Consider the following 25387-nt stretch of genomic DNA (forward strand, 5'->3'; position numbering starts at 1 on the left):
CAATGCCATGGACTATAGCCTGCCAGGCTCCTCTGGCAATGGGATTTTCCAGACAAGAATACTGGAGTGGGTTGCCATTTCCTTCTCCAGGGGATTTTCCCAACCCAGAGATCAAACCTGGGTATACTGTTTTGGCAGGCAGATTCTTTACCACTGAGCCACCTGGGAACCAAACACAGATACTACGGGCTGGTGACTAATTGACAATGAGCCTTTTTATTCTTTCTTACATTTTGTTTGACTTCTGACTTTGTTCCCAAGGACAGTTACTTCAATTATGAATAAATCAGCACAATTCAATTGAGCCCTCTAATGACAGCATTCATTTGGAAATAAATTTAAAGGTTTTTTTTTAATCACATAACTTCAAAATTAATTGTTTTGAAGAGTACTAGAGTCCTATTTATATTCCTTTATGTTTTGTTTTTGTTTTTTTATATTTATAGTTTTTTTTTTTTCTCTAATTTTATTTTATTTTTAAACTTTACATAATTGTATTAGTTTTGCCAAATATCAAAATGAATCCGCCACAGGTATACATGTGTTCCCCATCCTGAACCCTCCTCCCTCCTCCCTCCCCATACCATCCCTCTGGGCCATCCCAGTGTACCAGCCCCAAGCATCCAGCATCATGCATCGAACCTGGACTGGCAGAAAACAAGAAAAACAGTTGCATTTTTACTTAATATATTTACTTCCATTTCCTTTCCTTTACTATATATTACATTTATATTACATTATTTTTATATATAATACTATATATTACATTATACTTTACTATATATTACATTTCATTTCCTTTACTATATATTACATTTCCTTTTGTTTACAATATATTACATATTTTATATATATATACTTAAAATATGTATGTATGTGTGTGTATATATACACACACACATACATATCTTTAAGCAGATATATTTCCTTAAAAAGAGCTTATTTGATATTTCCCTGATTTGGTGTTTACAAATACAAATTCAACCAAGATTTGATCTCCTCAGCAAAGTATCCAAATCCCTAGGCTTCTAATTTACCAGACAGTTTCCAGGTGGACCACTGCCATTCTGTTCTCTCTCAGGATATTGGAAAACAGTTTGGGAATTTTCTAGTCTAGTGGCTTAATTTTCACATAAGGGAATTTTTCCAGAATGGCAAAGAGATGTGCCAAATGACACATCATTGGCTAGTAGATGGTCCTAGAAGTAGGTGTCCCAGCTCCTAGTTTAGGGTGCTTTTCATCACATCATTTCACAAATAACCTCACAGACTATCAGGAAACTTCCAAAGTATTCTCTAAGTAGTCTGACAATGATAAGTCTTCACCCAGGCTCTTGCTCTTTTGGCCTATACTGCTAAGTTTTCCCAGGTGGTGCTAGTGGTAAAGAACCCGTCTGGCAATGCAGGAGACGTAAGAGATGTGGGTTCGATCTCTGGGTTGAGAAGATGCCCTGGAGGAGGTCACAGCAACCCACTCCAGTATTCTTGCCTGGAGAATCCCACAGACAAAGGGGCCTGGTAGGCTATGGTCCGCAAGGATCACTAAGAGTCAGACATGACTGAATCGACTTAGCATGCATGCCTAGTTTTCCACTATTTATAATATTTCATTTATTCCTCAGGATACATGTTGATGACCTAAGGATAAAGATGAATATCCAAGGATTTCCTATAGATTTATGTACTAAAAACTTGTCCAAGGTTGGATACTTTTTAGTACTAAAATACTACTCAAGTACGTGTCTGAATAGTTTCAATCTTGTGTCTTCTGCTAAAGGTCTCTTCTTGAGGAAATCAATGACACAACAACCATATTTTGGGTCACCCTCACATTCCCAGAATTTCTGGACTCTGCTGATCAATAGTGTATCACTAGCTAAAGAAGGGTAAGTAAGAAGGACAAATAGAAAAGACTAAAGGTCACTAGGTTTAGTCCTATAAGGAATATTCCTCCAAGTCATGTATTGTCAATTTTGTTTTATATCTCTCAGGTAGGGTCTCTCCCCATTTTGCAAAGATATAAAAGCTCAGTTGAATGGACATTTGAGAAGCTAGGATACCAAAAATTTTTGGTAGAAAGTGATAGCAAATGTCCTAGAAATGGGGGGAAATGCTTACCATTGATTCAATTTTCTGGCTCATTTTTGTGAAATTTTCAGAAGCCTCTTTTCCAAACTCATCATATACTTTGTTACTTGTAAATGACAATGTGCTGTAGTAATTGTAGGTCTTCTTTTGATCTATAAGGAAAGAGGCAAAAATGTATCATACTTTTTCTCAGATGTGTGTAAAGCATCAGGCATTTCCTTGTTTGGTAGTTGCTAGACAGAATGAGACAGGAAAAAATTTCCCACCCAGATTATCTCCATCATCCTGCTCTGAGCTTCATGGTTATCTCAAAAATAAAAGACAACAACATTCATCATTATAAGATTTAGAGTGTAAAATCATTATAAGATTTAGAGTGTAAAATCCATACGAAATGCTCGGTGTTCCCGTACGCTAATTAGTCACATGGATATTTCTGAATAAACCACAAGAAGCAGCTAGTCAGGCCATCTGAACTTCTGAATAGATTCAGAAGCTTCCCAACAGCAAACACATCTTTATATTTTAAAAGTAGATTTCTTCCAATTCCGTAAACTACCCATCAATTCTGGCTGCAAGGACTCTAGAATAAGAAAATTTATTCTGGCTAAAGAAGGAGGTGAAGGTAGGGATTAAAATGCCAGGAGTTCAGTGTATAGAATTTTAAGGAGCTAGAGTTGCCACCTTGGTAACCCTCCAGGGACACTACATAGTCTCACCTGGTTCCCTTGGCTCTCCGTTTATTTTCTCCCTCCAGCCAGAGGCATTGGCTTTTTTGTTTCTTTAGCCAATGTCTCCACTTTCTGCATCCAGTTCAAGCAGCCCAAGTTTTTGGTCTGCTGAAGAATTAATGCAGCATAGCTTTTCTTCTACTCTCTTTTACATGAAGCAAGCACAGAGCTAAGAAGATTCTTTCAATGAGATATTAATGCTGACTATGTTTTGTGTGAGAGATTGTGCCAAGCATTAGGAATACAATGGTGACCAAGACTGTTGTGTATGGTTATAATAGGAAAATGGAGTTTGCCTCATTCAACCTGAGTTTCTCTCTTGCTTCTCATTCTTTCTCTCACTTAAACACCAGAGGGAAAGGAAATTAACATTAGACACCTGTATCCCTAGCATATTCACATGTCTCACTCAGTTTAAAATAACCCTCATAAGAAAGCAATGTTATCTGCATCTAACAGTAAGGACTGTAGTCTCAGAAATGTAAATGCATTTGTCCAACCTCAACATAAGATTGCCAGAAAAGATTAAATTGGGTTTCAACCTAACATCTAACTCCCAAAGCACACATTTTCATGATACACTGCTTCTTGGAATGGAGAAAACCAAACTCACTCACTGAAGCTATAGGAGAAATCTCTAGTTATGCATGAGAGCTATCAGAAAAAAAAAAAAAAAAACAAACACAACTCTACCAGATCATTCTGGTCATTCTGAGGATTTATTGGGATAGAAAGGGAAGCCACTGGTCGGACTTGGACAAGACCTGGGGAAAGAGTAGTGATTTGTAAAGGAGATGGATGGTGCTGAACGATCAAGCTGTCCTAAGCATTTGCCACCTAAGTGAGGGTCTAGGGAGGATTTTCCTTCCTCCTTTCCTGGCCCTGAATGGCCTGTGTGACCTGAAATGCAAACAGATCACAATATACACAATTTCAAGTATGATTTTTAATATATTGAAATAGTGACCAACAGTTTACCTTCAGTCTAAAGCTAGGTCCAAGACTCGGCATTTCTAACAAGCCCCTAGGTTCTGCTGATGTTGCTGGTACCAAATCACACAATGAATAGTAAGGTTCTAAAAAAGAGGTAAACATACTCTTCTATATCCTTAGACTTGTTTTTTTTTAATTATTAGATTGAATTATTTGAAAGTGCCATTTATATAGGTTAAAAATGGTCAAATATCAGCAATTTCATATGCTACAACTAAATTAACAAATTGCTATAATCAATATTTTAATTTGCCTGATAGAGTCAAATAGGTTGCTAGGTGTCAAAACACATTTGCAGTTGACAGAATTATATGGCATGTGTAGTTGATGAAAAATACCAGACAGTGTTAACAGAAAAGTAAGAAAAATGAACATGAGTTGGCTAATAATATTCTAACAGAAATTATTCATTGTAGGTGATTCTATAACCCACAGTGATGTTCATAGGAGACATATTGCTATTGTTCAAGTTACTGAAGAGATAGAAACATAGTCCCAAAGGCCACCAGACAAACTGCACATACAGTTCTATGTTGCCTGGGTTTTATGCCAAAATGATGTTTTTCCAAGCCTGATCATCTCCATCTTTATCTGCCTGTTTCTACAATAGATTTGTTTGGCTCACTTTGGTTCTCTAGGCATGACAGCTCCTAAATGCTCATGTGCTTTACCTACTCTGTTCTTATGTTACATCTGTAAACAGAAGATAGGGGACAAATATGACAGCAACACATATCATAACAATCCCTATTTATTCAGGTGTATTGTGTGAGCAGTGGAAGTTGTGTGTTCCACATTACTCAGGTGATCATCCCAACAATAGGATATATAGGAACAGGGCACTGGAGAAATATTACCAGGTTTTTATTGTATGTGTATGAGTAAAATTTGTAAGCTTTATAATACATGACTTGGAAAGAGGCAAAGGGGAAGTACTAAGGAAAATTTTCTCTCACTGAAGTAATGAGATCCCTAACATTACTAGGAATTCCTTGTTAAGTCAGACAAGCCTAAATATGCTCCCAGAAAATATCATAGGTATGATTCATTCATTTTCATCATTCAGCGTTCAATAAACATTAATTATCTAACATGTGCTAGGAACTTGCTAAGTTCTAGAAATACAAAAGTGCATAAAACATAGTCTTAGACATCCATGGAAATGAATAATGATGTTTGCAGCATAATGAGACTTAGTATATTCAGAACAGAGCTATAGAATTATAAAATTATTTAAGCTATTCTTTTTATATTAAAAACATGTTTCAGAGAAATTATCAAAATGCAGATACTACAAATTCAAAGACCTGCATGTAGGCAAATTCTATCCCCCTTTCAAAAAAATCTTTAAATACTTTTTCTTTAAATTTTCCAGAAATAATCCACCTTGTTTAGGAAATGAAGATTGGATTTGTGTCTGTTAGCACAAGATAACCAATTTACAAATCACCATCTTTCTTCACAGGAAAGCAACTTCTGCAAATTCCCAATTAAATTACAATCATGTGATTAGCTTTTTTGGTTACAGGGCCTTAAATATCAATGCATTATCTAGTCACTAAGGGAGATATTAAACCAATAGATCAAAATGGAGTCAACTAATTAAAACCTGAGACAGAGTAAGAAGGGAACTTCAGAAGGGTTGTTATGCCCTGGAAAAACAGTTCTGAAGTACCCTGGGGAGTTTTCTAATAACAGAGAAGTGTTCATGGTTCATCTAGCAGGGAGGTACCTGATTACCACAGAGTGAACCTCTTTATAATTAACCTTTTCAGCATATCCTGTCTTCTTTAATCACTTGCAATATATCCCAAGATGATTTTAAAATAATGACAATAGACATGTATTCAACATATACTACTATAAGCATTTTTCCAGCTTACTAGTACAAAATAGAGCCTACCAGTTTATAATCTCTGATTGTATAATTTATTGAACTGTAAGGATTTCAATGAGTTGGAGTTATTTTAAATCAAGATGATTTAAAACCCTATGACCTCAAACCTCTCCAAACATTGGACTCTACCTTTCCTATGGTTTTCCCAAAATTAAGACTTGATTATTGCTTGTCAGTGAATATGAAAACTAGCATGATATTCCCAGCAGGAAGCATTGCTACATCAAAGATAGAAGAATCTTCCTTGGCTTGTGCATATTAAATGAGTAACAAGGCAGGTAAAGATCCTTTTGAACTATCCATGCAAACAAATTATGGTAATGAATGAATAAGCCTGAGACAAATCAAAACAGAAATGTAGATCAGGAAATATTTGAGGTAAATCACATGATGCCAGGGCAACCCATACTTACTATATCTTGCATAATGAATGATGAGTCCAATGCACACTGCCAGGACAATTAAGGAAATAAAGGTGATGAGGCCGACAACCCAGGGCTCCAGACAAGCCCTCTTCCTGGCCCTCACCACAGATGACCTGAGAAAGAAAGCAAACGGATGGATTATATTATAATGTACACCATATCCACTCCTTAGGTGAAACAGATATTCCTGGGGAATTAATTCAGGACACTCAGAAGGAAGAATACTGTTTTGGTTTAAAACATACCCCAATCCCAGGCTGCTGAAGCCATTCCTGGCTCTGGTTACCTGACCTTAGGCAGGTAATTTGATTTCTCTGTGCCTCAGTTTCCTTGCTCAAAAAATGAAGATGATAACGATAGCACCAGTCTCAGAGGATTATCATTAAGGATTAAATGAATTACTGTAGGTAAAGTGCCTACAACAGCGCCTAGCATGTAGCAAGTGCAATATAAGAGTTCGCTATGATTTACTGAGCTGGTCACATGCAAGATACTTTCAGGCACTGTACAAGCTATGAAAATATTTAAAGCCTATTTCCATCATATAATTTTAAACGGCCTATGATACATGTTAGGGCTTCCCTGATGGCTCAGTGAGTAAAAAATCTGCCCGCAATGCAAAAGACACAGGAGATGCAGGTTCAAGTCCTAGGTCTGGAAGAGCTCCTGCAGAAGGAAATGGCAACCCACTCCAGTATTCTTGCCTGGAAAAGAATTCCTCCCATGGACAGAGGAGCCTGGTGGGCTACAGGCCAAAGGGCTGCAAAGAGTTGAATTCAACTGAGTGACTAAACACACAGACCACCAGGGAACTCCCTAAATCCTAAACTTTGGGGCTTCACAGGTGGCACTAGTGGTAAAGAACCTCCTTGCCAATATAGAAGTAACTCAGTCTCTGGGTCAGGAAGATCCCATAGAGTCAAACACGACTGATGCCACTTAGCATGCACATGATATATGTTATAGATTGAACCATATCAGGTTCCAGGCAAAGCTCCTAATTCTATTCTCGTAGTATTTTTCTGAAACAAACTTCGAGGATACACATAACTCTAGAAAAGAACCAGAGTTCTTTTCTACAGAGCCAGAGTGTTTGAACTGATGTTTACCTCTAAACTTCAGCAATGCTTCAGGAAATCCCCTCTGCATGCAACTTCCTCAACCTCTCCCATTTGTTCTGCTTTAAAAATATGTTACTGAAAAATGCTGATCAACCTGCTTTTTGTTTGATTAGTAAAGTTACCATTCCCTTGTGTTACAATAGCTTGTAAACAAACTCAAAAGTTAGAGAAAATGAAAAGTCAGAGTGGGCCAAGTTGTTGAATCATGATGCTGTTATTTTCGATTTCTTGGGGTATTTATCATGCTGGTAGAAACAAGGCATGTGTTCTTGTCTCCACAGAAGGCTGGTACATGAGAACTGGGGGAAAGGAGAGGGTTATCCTGGAAGGTGGATTCAGAATAAAGAGAATTCCAAGCCCAACCCTTTCCTTACCAACTTGGACAAGTTATTTAGACCCTGAACTAAGTTCCTCTATCTGGCAATAAGAGACAGGCCACCCACTGTCTAAAGCACATGGTTGACTGTAGGACCCTGATTGAGATCACGAATGTGAAAACTTCTTGAAAACTGTGAAGAATTTTACAGTAAATAATTGTTGCTTACAGAAACCAAGGGGACTCCATTTCCTGGTGATTCAGGACTTGTTTAGTCACTAAGTCATATCCAACTCGTTCATGACACCATGGACTGTAGCCCGGCAGGCTCCTCTGTCCATGGGATTTCCCAGGCAAGAATACTGGAACGGGTTGCCATGCCCTCCTCCAGGGGGTCTTCTGGACCCACATTAGCAGGTGGATTCTTTACCACTGGGCCACCAGGGAAGCTTGATACAGAACTGCTGCTGCTGCTGCTAAGTCGATTCAGTCATGTCCGACTCTGTGCGACCCCATAGACGGCAGCCCACCAGGCTCCCCTGTCCCTGGGATTCTCCAGGCAAGAACACTGGAGTGGGTTGCCATTTCCTTCTCCAATGCATGAAAGTGAAAAGTGAAAGTCAAGTCGTTCAGTCGTGTCCGACTCTTAGCGACCCCATGGACTGTAGCCTACCAGGCTCCTCTGTCCATGGGATTTTCCAGGCAAGAGTACTGGAGTGGGGTGCCATTGCCTTCAGAAGTGGTATAATCGGTCACTGGCCGATTATAATTTGGTCACTGGCACACCTTCATCCCATCTTGACTCTGTCTCAATGTCTTGTTCAGTGGGAACACTGTCACAGAAGCCAATAGTGTCATCACTACAGACCTCTGCCCCTGCTGAAGTCACTGGGATGTAGTGAAGGCTCCAGGGATCTACTTGATCTCGTCCCTTGGTTCTGTGATTTCCCCATGGGGCTGTAGCCAAGGAAACTTTATCTTCCTCTCCCCAATTTCTTCCATCTCCAGTTTTCCTTTAAGTGGGATTCCAAACACCTGTTCCTAGAATGACGATTACTGAAGTATAAAAAGACTTCTCCACTTGTGCAAATTTCTTATGTGAAGATGTGCCTAAGAAGCTTATAAACTGATACCTGTCCCTCCATCCCTGAATGCTTGCTATTCACTTGTTGCAGAGGAAAGGAGATGTGTACAGCAGACATAAGAAAAATGTTAGAGGGAATGTTCAGAGGGAAAGGCTTCATAACTAATTTCAACACATGCCAGATGAATATAATTTGTAATTGTAGGAAACAATTGATATAATCATTAAACAAATGTGTAAAATTGTGAAATATAAGACAAGTTATATTGTCTTATATTGTACAATAACTCTTCATTGAGATAGAAAATTTTAAAAAGCAGCCACTAAATTTATGAGGTAGTATTTACCTGTATCAGCATACAAAAGACCAATGAACTATTTTAATGAAGAAATGTTACAGAATAATATGCATCGTATGTTTGGCTTTTGTAAATGTTAATAATAAAAATACATGTGTGTGTGCATAGAGAAGTATATTAGAAAAACAGAAAATTTTTTAATAGTAAGAAGTGAAATAACAAAAGTAAGTGAGCAACTTTTAATTTATGTATTTTTTATGATGGATTCTTTTTAAAAGGAAATATCATGGCTTTCAAATTAAATGAGAGAGAAACTAAGGAGGACAGTTATACATGTCTTTTTAAAAAATTTTTAATTAGAGTGTAGTTGCTTTATAATGTTGTGTTAGTTTCTGCTGTATAGCAAAGTGAGTCAGCTATATGTATACATGTATCCCCTCCCTCTTGAACTTCCCTCCCATCCTCCCCACCCAGTCCTCTCTGGGTCATCACAGAGCACTGCACTGAGCTTCCTGTGCTATACAGCAGCTTCCCATTAGCTAACTATTTTACATGTGATAGTGTATATATATCAGTGCTACTCTCTCCATTTGTCCTACCCTTTCCTTCCCCCACCCATGTCTACATGTCCATTCTCTACACCTGCATCTCTATTTATGCCATGCAAATAAATTCAGCTGTACCTTTTTTCTAGATTCCATATATATGCATTAATATACATGTCTTTTCATGGAGTTCCTATCTCTAACTTGTTTGAGATACTACTGTGTCTTCTGTTCCTCTCTCCCACCTCTCAAAACTATTTTAGAGATGCTCTGTCTTTGGTGGCTTTGAGGGAAATAATAGGGATAGCATAGAATAAACCAAGAGAATCCATTAAAAACACTCTGAATAATTAAGAGAGTAAATTTTTGATTCTGACCACCAGCTTATTTATTGTACAGTGTGATACCAGAAGATTCTATTCTCTCCCTTATTTTCTACATATGAAAGACAAGGATAAGAACTATAGTCCCTTCCTAATTTGATAAGCTCTTAGAGAGAAAAATGATAAAATATTTTATTACTTTGAGCTGCCAAGTAGAAAATCATTGTACAAATAGTAAGAATTACTATTATCATTATTTTAATTATTAATAATAATGGCAATGTCCATATTACTGAGATTTTGTCATTGGAAACATCTCTTCCCTTCCCTGTATGGCATTGTTTTTCAAACTGATTAACCCTGTTTCTTAATTACTTTTTGGTTTGCTCTCTCTGCAAGTGATTCGGAAAAGGCAATGGCACCCCACTCCAGTACTCTTGCCTGGAAAATCCCATGGATGGAGGAGCCTGGAAGGCTGCAGTCCATGGGGTCGCACAGAGTCGGACACGACTAAGAGACTTCACTTTCACTTTTCACTTTCATGCATTGGAGAAGGAAATGGCGACCCACTCCAGTATTCTTGCCTGGAGAATCCCAGGGACGGGGGAGCCTGTTGGGCTGCCGTCTATGGGGTCACACAGAGTCGGACACGACTGAAGTGACTTAGCAGCAGCAGGAGCTCTGCAAGTGGTTCAGTATTGAATTGCTCCAAATTAGATGTAGTGGAAATGTGCTAAAAAAAAAAAAAAAAAAATAGAGGAACAAATCTATTTTATGTATCAACAGACACCTGTGTAACTAACCCCTTCCTGCACATAAACCCTTGTCCAATTATGATTGGGGTCTGTTGAAAATTTTCTGAACCTCCTCATGTAAAACTACCTTCAGATAGACTAGATAAATTCTAACAGCTTCAATGGTATCAAATTTCTTTCTTTCTAAGATTTTTCTTTTCAATTACGACATGTTTAAATAGACAGTGAATGTAACAGGTGAATATAGCAGTTAAAATATGGTTATATATGTGGCAAAAAATATGGTTATACATAGTGGTAAAAAACCAGCCTGCCAATGCAGGAACTTAAGAGATTCTGGCTTGATCCCTTGGTCAGGAAGAGACACTGGAAGAGGAAATGGCAACCCACTCCAGTGTTCTTGGAGAATCCCAAGGACAGAGGAACCTGGTGGCCTACAGTCCATAGGGTCACACAGAGTTGGACACGACTGAAGAGACTTAGCACAGCATGGCATATTTTTATAAGCCCCAAATTGCCAGAAGGCAAGTCCAGAGTTGCATTATCATGATCACTTCTTAATGTGTTATTTTCTAGAATAGTGTACAAGGAAAAGCAGGAGCATTAATAAAAATGTGACGGCGAAAAAGGTATTTATACTATCACAGATAAACCTCATGGCAAGCATTGGAGAACCATATGACAAGGCTCACAGTGCTTCAGCAGAAAGTTTACCAAAACAAATGCCAATGTAAAACTACCACCATGGACTGATTAATAATGGATATTGAACTCGCTCTCCAGTCTCCATAAGGGTGGTGGTGGTTTAGTTACTAAGTTGTATCCGACTCTTGCGACCCCATGGACTGCCAGGCTCCTCTGTCCATGGGATTTTCCAGGCAAGTGGGTTGCCATTTCCTTCTCCAGAGGATCTTCCTGACCCAGGAATCGAACCTGGATCTCCTGCATTGCAGGCAGATTCTTTACCGACTGAGCTATGAGGGAAGACCCTTCTGTAAGGGTGAGCAGTGTTAATATTCTTAGCTGGAATGTTTCATTTGCTCAGTCCAGTTGAGCTGTTTTGAATGAACATGTGCACAACATCTATAAGGCTGGTGATCTCAATACATTATTAACTACTTAAGCTACAGATCAGCAAAGTTTTTGGTGAAGGCCGAGTAGTAACTGCAGGCTTCCCTTGTGGTTCAGCTGGTAAAGAATCCTCCTGCAATGAGGGAGATCTGGGTTCGATTCCTGGGTTGGGAAGATCCCCTGGAGAAGGGAAAGGCTACCCACTCCAGTATTCTGACCTGCAGAATTCCATGGACTGTATAGTCCATGGGGTCACAAAGAGTTGACAGGACTAAGCAACTTTCACTTTCACTTTCATAGTAATTTTAACAGATTTCTGTGAAGGTCCCATAGCAGTAGCAGATTTCTGGATTTCTATTGCAACTAGTCAGCTATGCCATTGTAGTTTAAAGGCAGCTACAGCTAATATAAACAAAAATGAATATGGCTGTGTTCAATAAAACTTTATTTCTGCACACCGAAATTTGAATTTTGTATAATTTTCACTTATAAATTTTTTTTTATTCATTTCAACCATTTAAAAGCTATAATTCTTAGCTCAAGCACTGTACAAAAATAGATGGTGGTACAGGTTTGGCTCTTGGGCCACAGATTACTGATGGCTGTTGTAAGCACTGTCCTACAAGTCAATGTTAATTGTGTTGAGAACTTATAATAATTGCAATTTTTAGTCTCAACTACATGGCAAATCTAACGTAATATGTCTCTAATCCCATTACCACTGACCTTGTTCTGACAAATCTCACTAAAACTCATCCTACAGCTTATTTCCCTAATCTCTAAATCATTGTCTATTACAGTAAACTGTTCTTCTGGAAATGATAGAGCCAATGACTGAAACCACTTGAAATCCAAGTTGGCCTCAGTTGGCCTGGCATTCCCCTTCTTCCCCATGAGCTTTCTGGCTGTTTGTCTTTGCTCCTGCTGCCTCCTATATAGAGTAACTTAGAGTTTGTATTTTGCTTTCATCATAGATGCCTCTGTATACATAAGATTCAGTTCAGAAAAGTCCCCTCCACTTCAGTAAGTTTTATTCACCCCTAAGTGTCACATCAGAATATACATTTTGAGTTCCCTTGAGGATAATGTCTGAGCCTTACTTATCTCTATTCTCTGACCACTCTGCTGCTCAAGATACATTCACAGAGGGAACTGAATAGAAGTTGATTACTCCAAATTGAACTGATCATTTGTCAGTACCACAGTATGGGTTTCAACCTCCTGTCTTTCACAGCACTCTGGTCTGCCTCAGTCTTACACACAAAACTGGAATACTGCACACAGGAAAAGACAAGTCAGTCATTATGAAGACTATTTACTATTTAAGTAAAACATGATTTTCCTAAAACACTTTAATGTAATAATTAAACTTTTGGTTAATATGTTTATTTTACCTGTTTAAAATATATAATTTTCCAACTGTGATTTTATCTAACTACTGTTAAGTATTATTGCAGCACGGAAAAGTGATAAAATAAGGGGACATTAATTTCAGGAGACGTATATTATTTGGGATCATCAAATGTCTGTACATAATTACGATATTCAAACAAAAGCATAAGGAAAGATATCATGATGAAGTAACAGCATAGTCCCTTATGATGTTTTCATGCTCATGTTCAGTCACCAAGTGGTGTCCGACTCTTTGTGACCCCATAGCTGCCTCTCTGGCTCAGTGGCAAAGTAAAGAATCCCCCTGCTAATGCAGGAGATGTGGATTCGATCCCTTGGTCAGGAAGATCCCCTGGAAGAGGAAACAACAACCTACTCCAGTACTCTTGCCTAGAAAATCCCACGGACAAAGGAGCCTGGCAGGCTACAGTCCATGGGGGTCACGAAGAGTCGAACACAACTGAACACACAACTTATGACATTACCAGTTCCCTCAGTCAGTGCTTCAGTTTTAAAATATCAATTGATAAATATTGATTCAGGTTTGATTTTATATTTAGCTCATTTCTCTATATCATAGAGTGTGCCTGCTTGTTTCATCCACACAAATACTTCAGATACTTTGTGCTTTGTGGAAGGCTTGTATCCACAGGTACTGGTGAGATCTTCAATCTTATGAGATTAGAGTCTTACTATAAACTAGAACGACACTATTAAAATATCCAAGGTGGAACCAAAATTTTGAATATATGTTCATGGATCATATGTTTTCATTGCCATGTTTTGTTTTCTTTTAAGAAATATGAATGCATTACTCCTTATAAAGTTACAAATAACATGTTTGTGTTGTGTCCACTGTTATACGAATATACATATAAATTATCTGATAGCATCAGCCAGCCCCTTGGACTGAATTATGTGTGTATTCCCTACAATAATAACTATGAATAGTTCTCAAAGAGAAGTTACAGTCATAGCAAAGTAGTAATCTAATTTCTAGACAGTCGTTTCCATTTTCTTTTTATAGCACCAAGATAAATGGTGGGAAGCTCATTGTTTTTATTATAAATGTTTTAATTTATATTCTATCTTGTTCTAGATTGATTTAAGGTACCCCCATAAAGATATATGGGTTTCTCTGGTGGCTCATATGGTAAAGTATCTGCCTGCAATGCAGGAGACCTGGGCTCAATCCCTAGGTTGGGAAGATCCTCTGGAGAAGGGAATGGCTACCCACTCCAGTAGATATATACTTACATTTATATAATCATTAAAATATATATAGTATTAAATTACATTTATATATTGTTTTATTTAGAGATGCAGGAAGAAAATAAAACATAAGTGAAAACACAAAATGAGACTAGTACTAAAACTACTTATCATAATTCCCCTTCTGGATACTTCCTCAAGTCAGACCACAAAATTTGAAGCTTTCTAGCAGCCAACTCAAAAACAAAACAAGGAAAACAATAAACCCTGTTCATGTACATTCTTCACAGTACCCATAATATAAAACCTGAACAATTATTTGGCTGCAGTGAAATTCTTTTAGATTCTAATAGAATACTCGGTAATGTCATGAATAATATTCTCCGTAATATTCTTAGCATAGAAACAAAAATTAGTTTTATAATAATCTTAATATGTTCCTCAATACTGGAAAATAGCACCAATTATTATTTAGTGAAAACAATTTTATGTGGGGGGGGGCAGTGTGAAATTATTTATATCAAGCTCTAAGATAATTTTTTATCTAACAACACTTCACTAATTATTGAAATGGCTCTGTGTGGCATTTTCACATTATAAAGAAGCTAAAAGTTATTAAAGTCATAGACATAAGAATACAGTATTACTGAGTGCAGTAGTAAATTTTTAATAAGCATTGTATTACTTAATGCAATAGTAAGTTTTTAGTAAATATTGGAAAAGACAGAAAACCCTACCACTAACTGTTAACTTAGACAAAACCCATAGCTTAATGATTCTTGTATTTAACTGACCATAAAACTCAAGTGATAATATTTTTCATCCTGCCTCCATTAAAAGGAATTTGTGATTACACATATGGTATCATCAGACTTTTTTGGACACTTGTTATTATATAAGCATTAATGACAATTCAACAGTAAGGAATGTCTCTGATCTCAACTGTGTTTTCAACCTGCTCTTTGTTAAGTTCCCAGCCAGATATTGTATAGCACAGGAAACTACAAACTGAGATTTAGGTTGGCACTCTGCCTGACCTCTAGAAATTTATAGTCACAGATAGATGGGATACAAAAATTTAAAGATTGTATTAAGTAACTAGATATGGGTCTATATACTTATAAAGTGAGTTATTTTAGTCCTTAATTACAGTAACATATTTGCTTTATTTTCTTCAAACTTTCCAGGTCAACATAGTAAGTCAAAATGACCTGAGTAGGCAATTTTAAAGGCAGCAGTTTCACATAGAAATGTTGAGACATCATTGCAGCCAGCCATAGGGAATTGTATGCACTTGAAAATGTGGAAGAAAAACAAGCATCAACAGGGAGTACATGAGTAATTTTGGCAGGAGTATCAGAAGAAAAAAATGAGAAAACTGACCCAGAGCCATTCTTGAAGCTGCTAATATATAGCACTGACCTTCAGAATTTTTTGTAGCATTAGATGTCCTCCTACCAAATCTTTCCCGTGACTTTGTCTAGATGCCTCTTATAACAGTTCACATGATGTAGCAGAAATAACTCTGAACTGAAAGACCAATGACCTGTGTCTCTGTATTAGAGCTTTTATTTAAGAACTAAGTCCCTTCATGTAAGTTTTTTTCAGATGAGAAATCTGAGAGCACATTCAACATCCCAGAAGTTCCAGCAACTCGTAATTCCCAATTTAAATGGTGTTGGATATGCTCCCATTTTTTCATTTGTAGGAAACATTTGGAATTTTAATTGATCTACATACGCTTTAGTTTCCACCAAAGCTAGTGTTCCATGCCTCAAATAACCTAAGAAATGTTCAACATTATTACAATTAAAATTTACAATTTTCTAAGCAATCAACTTTAGCATAATTTTTCACACGTATTATTTTTCTAATGGATGATGCCAGATTATTTGGCATGGTCAAATGACATGGTCAATTGAAATAATCTGAGTTTTATATGAGAAAGTCATAAAGTTTCTTGACTACTTACACCTAAGCCAGTTTTAAAAGTCCCAAACTTGTAAAATTGCATTTTGTACAAATCACTGATGGGCCTTAAAATTAGAATGTGCCAGCTGGAACATGTGTTAAGACTCTGTGGTGTCCTCCTCATTGTTGTTTCCCTGGCAAGCATTGTATGCCATATACAAAGAATCCCTTAGAAAATCTAGTTTATGTACATAATAAAACACATATGAATTAATTTAACAATGAGGAAGAATTGGAAAGTGTATGGATTCTGTTAATGTTTATATTATTCTTACAAAAGTGGGATTTTTGGTTAGTGAATTTCCTGTACCAATTGCTGACCTATAATATAACGGATGTATTGAGTTTTAACTTTTGGATGGAACATGAATTTGTAAAAGTAATCATTCGATTATATACTCACCTTAACTTAGTTATAATTTAATGTATTTTCATTGTATAGTAGCAGTGAAATATGCTCAGATTCATATTAACATAGGGTAGAATTAATAGTCCAAATTAACACCATAAAAGTATAAGAAAAGTATTATCCTATCCAAAAGAACTAAATATTTTCAGTCACCAAAGTCTGTGGCTTTAATTCACATCTAAATGCTAATGGCTACCAAATCTATATATGCAGATCACTTGTCTAAACTTCATACCCATGTGTCTATCTGCCTACTGTTCACAACAGGACATACCTCTCATCATTCAAATTTAGCATGTCTGTGCTAGAGACTCATGGGTGCCTATTCCAAATATTTTCCTTAGTTGTAGAATCTTTGACTTCTGGTTGGACATATGGCCCCCTGGAAAATAGAAGTGTCCCTTATTCATGAATCTCCATATGGATTTAAGTTCTGACCAGTGGAGTCTCTATCCCAGTGGGTAGAATCCTAATGTGCTAGTTGGAGTTCAGACAATCACACTGAACCATGATTGGGAGGCTGTATGTTCATGCTCATGGGACAGCACAGCAATGGAAGCCTGGATTCCTAAATACTTGGTGAATCTCCCTATCAGCCATTACTTTCCTAACTCCAGACTTGCCTTACATTAAACTGAAATAAAATGACATTTTATATAAGACACTTTAAGTTTCCTCTCAGTCATAGCTGAACTGGAACTAATCCATTATGCAAAACAGATTAGTTGCAACCAAGGTAAATTGTGATTTTTTAATGTAATGATCTTTGTGACAAGAGGACATTCAAGAAATAGTTTTACTTAATTACCTTGCAAGTTTTATATATGAGAGATGCATAAAGTATTTTACTTAGTATTCTCTGGCCACACAATTTTGAGATACGAGTAATAAGTCTGATGCTAATAAAAAAGGAAACCAAGATCCCACTTAGGATTCATTGTAACAAGTTCTATGACTTTATGCAAATAACTTCTATTTTCTTGTTTAGTGGATATAGGTCTGGGCTTTGGGGTCAAACAGCTTGGGTTTAGGCCCAGTTCTGCTTCTCACTTGCTGCAAGCAAGTTACCCCCTCTAGGTCTGCATTTCCCCTCCTATAGACATAATGATAGAACCTAACTGTCTGGTTCTTTCAAGCGTAAATGAAATAACACATATAGAGCAATTGGCATCATGACAAGTAAACAGTACATGGTCAACAAATGTTGGCTTTGTCATTATTCCTCCTTCATAATGAAGAATTAAGTTGCTTTCAAAGCAGGTTGAAAAATCCCTCAATTCCCTCATGTGCCTGAGGGGATAAGGAGATGATAGAGCAGGTAAGGCCTCCAAGTCTCAGTCCCACTCCACCCATAGCAACACTGCTCCATACAGCAGGGGTTTGCATGAATCTTGTGTGTAAACAGATGGGGAAACAATGGAAACAGTGAGAGACTTTACTTTCCTGGGCTCCAAAATCACCGCAGATAGCGACTGCAGCCATGAAATTAAAAGGTGCTTGCTCCTTGGAGGAAAAGCTATGACAAACCTAGACAGCATATTAAAAAGCAGAGACATTACTTTGCTGACAAAGGTCCATCTAGTCAAAGCTATGGTTTTTCCAGCAGTCAGGTATGGATGTGAGAGTCGGACCATCGAGAAAGCTAAGCGCTGAAGAATTGATGCTTTTGAACTGTGGTGTTGGAGAAGACCCTTGAGAGTCCCTTGGACTGCAAGGAGATCCAACCAGTCCATTCTAAAGGAGATCAGTTCTGAATATTCATTGGAAGGGCTGATGCTGAAGCTGAAACTCCAAAACTTTGGCCACCTTTGAAAAGCTGGCAAATTGGAAAAGACCCTGATGCTGGAAAAGACTGAAGGCAGGAGGAGAAGGGGATGACAGAAGATGAGATGATTGGACGGCATTACAAACTCAATAGACATTATTTGAGCAAGCTCTGGGAGTTGGTGATAGACAAGGAAGCCTGGCGTGGACATGACTGAGCAACTGAACTGAACTGACCTGTGTGTAAAAAGGATTCAACTGGTAAAGAAAATGTGTAAAAGTACTCATCTTTGGAGCTGTCTAACTCTAAAAATCTGTAAATCAAGCCAATGATCAGCCATGAAGTATACAGTTTAGTGCAAAGCTTTAGAACTCTGCTTAAGAAGCCCAAATCTAGCTTTGCTGTTGGATCCAGTAATATATATCCAAGTGCTTAATAATGACTTGAATGTATTTTAAGGTTTGAAAGATTGCTTTGAAATATTTTATATGTATTATTTATTATCTTTGCTATTTTCTGGACTAGGGAAGTGAAGACACTAAGGTTAAGCTAATTATTTAAAGAGCAAGGAAAGTTATCTCTGCTTAACCAAGAGAGTGGGATTCCCTGGTAGCTCAGATGGTAGAGAATCCACCCGCAGTGCAGGTTCGATCCCTGGGTTGAGTTTGATCCCTGGGTTGGGAAGATCCCTTGGAGGAGGGCATGGCAACCCAATCCAGTATTCTTGCCTGGAAAATCTCATGGACAGAGGAGCCTGGCGGGCTACAGTCCATGAGTGACTGAGCACATAGTACAACCAAGAAAGCACTTGAGATTCTAGGGATCATGATGTGGTGGTGGCAGCAGGGAGTATTAGAGAGTTCAGGCCCAGAGTTAGAGGTGTATGTTCAAACTCCAGTTCTACCAATCACTTAGAGATTTGGAAGTCTCAGTCTTCCTAATCTTTGGTTTTCCTATCTGTAAAATCATGATCATATTAAAATTGTCTGCCTCACAGTTGTTGATAGGTGTCAAATAAGATTATATGTTGAAGTTTTGTGTAAAGAACATATGTGCATATATAATATATCCATATATATGTATATACATATATATCCTACTATATATACATATATATATATCTTCTGAATTTTACTATGATCTGATAAGCTTTTAATGTGCAATAATCAATTTTTTAAAGTCCATACATTTCTATACAAATTCAAATGGCAGTAATAACAACAGCAACAATAATATCTCCTGGGTCAGGTAGACACCTGTGTTAGTCTAACTCTGCTACTTGGTAACACTGGACTCAGTACACAGGTGAACTGGGAGGACAGATTCCATCTTTAGTATTGACTGACTCACTCATTCATGTGATCACATGTGAATTACCTAATCTTTGACTGTTCAGTTCAGTTCAGTTCAGTCGCTCAGTCGTGTCCGACTCTTTGCAACCCCATGAATTGCAGCACGCCAGGCCTCCCTGTCCATCACCAACCCCCGGAGTTCACTCAGACTCATGTCCATTGAGTCAGTGATGCCATCCAGCCATTTCATCCTCTGTCGTCCCCTTCTCCTCCTGCCCCCAATCCCTCCCAGCATCAGAGTCTTTTCCAATGAGTCAATTCTTCGCATGAGGTGGCCTATGGTATCCCTTAATTTATAGAACAGAGAGAGAAATGCTTCCTGTCTACTAGCCTCAGAGGTCTACTTAGAAGACTATCCATTGAATGATAACATTGTTCCTTGAAAATATAACCTTTATATCTTTTGACACATGAGACAGTTAAATCAGCATAGCAGCATAGCAGTACTGAGGTAGATAGAGGAGGCATTGTGGGGATGGTATAGCATTGTGATTAAGAACCTATGTTTGCAATCAGATAGACCGAGGTTAGGGCTTCCCTGTGGCTCAGATGGTAAAGAATCAGCCTGCAATACGGGATACTCAGGTTCGATCCCTGGGTTGGGAAGTTCCCCTGGACAAGGGAATGGCAACCCACTCTGGTATTCTAACCTGGAGATTCTCATGGACAGATGAGTATGGCAGGCTACAGTCCATGGGGTTGCACAGAGTTGGACATGACTGAGTGACTAACAGACACACACATACACACAGACCTGGGTTAATTACCAGTTCTTCCATTTATCACCTCTGGGCAAATATTGTTACTTGACTAAGCCTCAGTTTCCTCATCTAGAAAATAGGTATAATAATATAACCATTGCTTTTTTTAATAAAGATTAAATGCACATGATATTTTAGAACAGTAGGTAGCACACTGCACATGTGAAACAAATGATGGCAATTATTACTTTGTTGTGCACTGACGTATAGCTCAACTTTAAAGAGTGCTAAATCCTTCTGTATCTGCTTCTGCAGCTTCAAAAAAGATATCATCTGACATCTTCAGATGAAAGATTGCAAGATACAATTTAATGGTGACTATATAATACTTTGGAATCCACAAATATATTTTGGAATCCAAAATATCTGATTGCAAACTCCAGTCTGTCTGATGGCAAACATAGCTTCTTAATCACAATGCTATACCATCCCCACAATGCTATACCATCCCCACAATGCCTCCTCTATCTACCTCAGTAGTGCTACTGCTATGCTGATTTAACTGTCTCATGTGTCAAAAGATATAAAAGTTATATTTTCAAGGAACAATGTTATCATTCAATGGATAGTCTTCTAAGTAGACCTCTGAGGCTGGTAGACAGGAAGCATATATCTCTATTTTGTTGTTGGCAAATAACATAAGCTTATTTCTATTATCTTGGAGTTATTATTCTAAAAATCTCAGAAATTGCTCAATCATGCAGGCCATGTATGTACATAGGAGAAGGCTGGGCTTGCAGGTTCTGGCACGACGTGGTACCTCTGCAGCCCACTTTTCTTTCTCAACCTCTTAAAATTTTCCTATTCTCTAACCCACTCATTTCAAAACTTTCAAATTATGCTTGAAACAGTGAGACCATTCTTCAAAATTCTCATCCACCATCTTCGATGAGAGTATGTCCAAAGGAGTACGCTTTGAAACGTACTTAGCCGAATTCCTCTGAACTCTAATCCTGAGAAAGCCGTGAAATGCAGACAGAACACCCATTTCAGCACTGACAGTCTTAGAAGACCTCCTCCACAACTGCCTGGTGTCCCCATCCTCAAGGACAAAAGCATCAGGCATGCTCGTAAATCTCAGTGCTGAAAAGAAAGCTGTGATGTTGTTTTATTTTTTGAATGTTTCTCTTTATTCCCATATTTTATTGAAACAAGGCTATTTTGGAGGAAAGCAGACAAAAATGAATAATAACAAAGGTTCACTAGACAGTTACAGCTATTACAGACTAATGAATTTCTTCCATGAAATGGTGCACTAAGATGAACTTGATTTTTACACTATAGCACATGTTGCAATCTTTTTTAGAAAGAAATTATATAATTGAATGCTGATCACTTTTGAGATAGTACATAAAAGTTAGTTCACATTATCTTGTTTAATTACAGAGACAATTTTAAGAAAATTAAGTAAGAACAGTCTATGAATTCTTCAAAACATTTCTAAAGATCAATCAATGAAAATAAAATTATACTACCCTCCTTCCTCCTTTGGTATATATGTCCATTCTTTAATATTAACTGGTATTGACTTGTTTCTTTGCCTATACATTATATAAACAGATATTCCTATACATGCATACACATTTTCTCCATGTGTGTATATGCATATATGTGTGTTTTCCATTTCTTTGTTAGAAAGCAAATTTTCCAAAGACTCTTCTTTTAGCTTCCTACACACAATAGACAGTGTTATAGTCAAAATAATAGACTACAGAGCCAGAAAGGTCAGGGTCAGCTTCTCGATCCAACACTCACTAACCCCGAGCTGCAATTATTTTATCTTTTAAAGGAGAGATCATAATAACAGCTTCTCAAAGGATTGTCAACATTAAATCAGATAGCATTTTACAAAAGGTGTAATACATAATATAGGTGCCCAACAAATCAGTTTCTTCCACAAAGAACTTAGTACAGAATGAGAACTCATTAAAAGCTGTTACATAGACCTGGACTGATCTCAGCTGAAAGAGAAGTGACAGAGACCATTAAACACTTGGAGCACCATCATAAGGCATCTCTGGACCTACACCTCACCCTTCATTATCACTATCTGTTGACTAATTTCAGGGCAGAAAGGAAGATGTTGCTAGATTAATTTTACATTGAGATTTTTCCCTATAAGCAAATAGATTTTTAACCCAAGTAAGACCACCCTCTCTGTCAGACACAAACTACCCAAATTATGTCTGTATCCACCCTTCAGTTTCCCATACATTCTGAAATTATCTTCTCTTCCTTAATCATCACTATATTGTGTAAATGACTACTCTTCTCCCTTGGAGGAAAAGGTGACTGGGAAGAGAACACCTCCCATTAATATATAATTATACCAATTTAAAGAAAACAGAGGGCCACCTCTTTAATAGCTGACCTATTTCATTTCTACTTTAAGTTCTTTCTGTCTTAAAAGTTCCTTTCTTTTTATGGCTTTACACTGTATCAATAAATAAGAATTACACTGTGTAACTTTTAAAAATACAATTCCCATACCTCAACCAGAGATTCATGGGAATTCTTTAATGAGAACTGAAGTTTTCTACTTTTAATAAGTACCCAGTGAATTTAATGGAGGGGATCCATGTGTTATAAGTTGAGAGATAATGCTTATCCTACTGAGTAAAAATTAAAGTTGTTCATTTTGTTTCATTGGAATAGTACTCAGTTTACCTTCATCTGTCTAAACATGTGAAATATTAATGTCTATAAATTCTGTCTGCTGTCAGTGGTTGCTGGTTGTCAGTGCCTGCTGGTGGATACGGTAGGCAGACATGTCCATCAATATTATTATATATTTATATATTATATTATTATTTAATAAATATATTCTTCTTTTCCAAAATCTCTTCCCTGTAAACTTATACCTGAAAAAGTTTTCTTTAACCTTCTGTTGTATTTTTTTTAATAAAAGTAATGTGTTGATTTCTTCATGTTCAAAGGACAGCATAAAATCAGAATTTGGAGAAAACAATAGTATTTGATCTGAATTTCTTCTAACTTTTAAATTCTAAAATTCAGTTCAGTTCAGTTCAATTGCTCAGTCATGTCTGACTCTTTGCGACCCCATGAACCACAGCATGCCATGCCTCCCTCTCCATCACCAACTCCTAGAGTTTACCCAAACTCATGTCCATTGAGTTAGTGATGCCATCCAACCATCTCATCTCTGTCATCCCCTTCTCCTCCTGCCTTCAATCTTCCCCAACATCGGGGTGTTTTCAAATGAGTCAGCTCTTTGCATCAGGTGGCCAAAGTATTGGAGTTTCAGCTTCAACAATGAACACCCAGGACTAATCTCCTCTAGGATGGACTGGTTGAATCTCTTTGCAGTCCAAGGGACTCTCAAGGGGCTCCTCCAACACCACAGTTCAAAAGCATCAATTTTTCGGCACTCAGCTTTCTTTATAGTCCAACTCTCACATCTATACATGACTACTGGAAAAACCATAGCCTTGACTAGACGGACCTTTGTTGACAAATAGTGGTTTTCATTTAGAACAGGTAAAGTAACGAAGGAGCTATGTAGCTGAAGTAGTGAAGAAGCATATCAGAAATATGCTTAAAGAAAAAGTAGCAGAGTTCAATGTTATATGCCACCCTGGATGGGAGTAAGGTTTTGGGGAAACTGGATACGTGTATATTTATGGCTAAGTCCCTTCACTGGTCACCTCAAACTATCACAACACTGCTAATCGGTTACACCCTGATACAAAATGTTTTTGGTGTTAAAAAAAGAGGAAAAAAAGAAAGAAGCACGTCATTTGATAAATTTTTCCACCTGTTTCTGATTTGCCTTCCTAGTTATGAACCAGTGGCCTGAAAAAGAAATTGCCTATAGAGAATGGAAATCCTTGGAAATAGTCAATGGAAATGAAGAAAGAAAAAGCTTCAGGAGGGCTAATTTCTTGATCTGAGTGCTTTTGACACAAATGTGTTCAGCTTATGAGAATTCACTGAGTTGTAAAAATATTTAATGCATACTTTACTTTATATACATTATATTTCAGTAAAAAATAAAAACCTATAACAATCACTGTTAAAAAATGAAATTTCCTATATATTTCAATATGCCTCTTTCTTCAAAGCATTCTAGTTGGTACATTTATTCCAGCAAACGTGCATAACAAGTTTAATCCCTTTTGACTCTACCCATTCTCTGAACATTGCCTAGGCTAACTCAAACATAATTATGCTTCACTTTCTATACAATTTTCATATCAGGAAGTTTTTGTTTGTTTTCTGTTGATACATATCTTTCATCTATGATGAAGCAGAACTGAAAATATTTTTTTCTTCAAATTAGATTATACTCAGAAAAATTCATTCCAATACCCCCGCATTATAACTCCCCTACACAAAGTCCAGACTCAGATCAATGTAGCCTGAAATCAAATTTAGAATCTTAGTTTGATAGGATTATATATTTAAATAAAAGCCATTTTCTATAGTAAAAAGTAAGGCAGACAAAAGGGTAGATACAAAACCATCATGGATTATAAAGAAGTACTTGAAAAAGGCAGGAAGCCTTGAAAAGTCTGATTAAATTTGTGATATCTCTAACCCTGCGTTGACTCATGAACAAATATAGAGGGTATTGAAATTCTCATAACTTTGTAGGACTCTCTATCAATTACAGAGCCTGTATGTTCTTCATTTTTAAGATCCCTTTAGGAGTTTTATACTTTTCAAACTATTTTCTTCTCAAAGCAGAAATTAAAAAAAAAATAACATGCCAATATTTTAATCAGAGAAAATAAATGTTTAATATGAGGATAAAATTTTCAGAGTCCAAACTAGTACACTGTAAACTTGTTACTATTTAGTTTCTAACTTTTAAAGAAAATAGCCTCAAAATAATTATGATTTCTGTATTAGAGAAG

General features: G+C 37.2%; 1 protein-coding gene across 1 annotated transcript in view; it reads right to left on the minus strand.

Annotated features, from left to right (window-relative positions):
* The window catches only part of TMPRSS11E (transmembrane protease, serine 11E), a 57399-nt gene that overhangs the window by 31165 nt on the left and 847 nt on the right, over positions 1 to 25387 (minus strand). The window contains exons 2-3 of the mRNA XM_002688318.6: positions 6123 to 6247; positions 2119 to 2240 (exon numbers count right to left, since the gene is read on the minus strand). Coding sequence (XP_002688364.1) covers positions 2119 to 2240; positions 6123 to 6247 — 247 coding nt within the window. The remainder of the gene's footprint in view (positions 1 to 2118; positions 2241 to 6122; positions 6248 to 25387) is intronic.

This window comes from Bos taurus, chromosome 6 (genome assembly GCF_002263795.3).
Source record: "Bos taurus isolate L1 Dominette 01449 registration number 42190680 breed Hereford chromosome 6, ARS-UCD2.0, whole genome shotgun sequence".
Classification (NCBI taxonomy): domain Eukaryota; kingdom Metazoa; phylum Chordata; class Mammalia; order Artiodactyla; family Bovidae; genus Bos; species Bos taurus.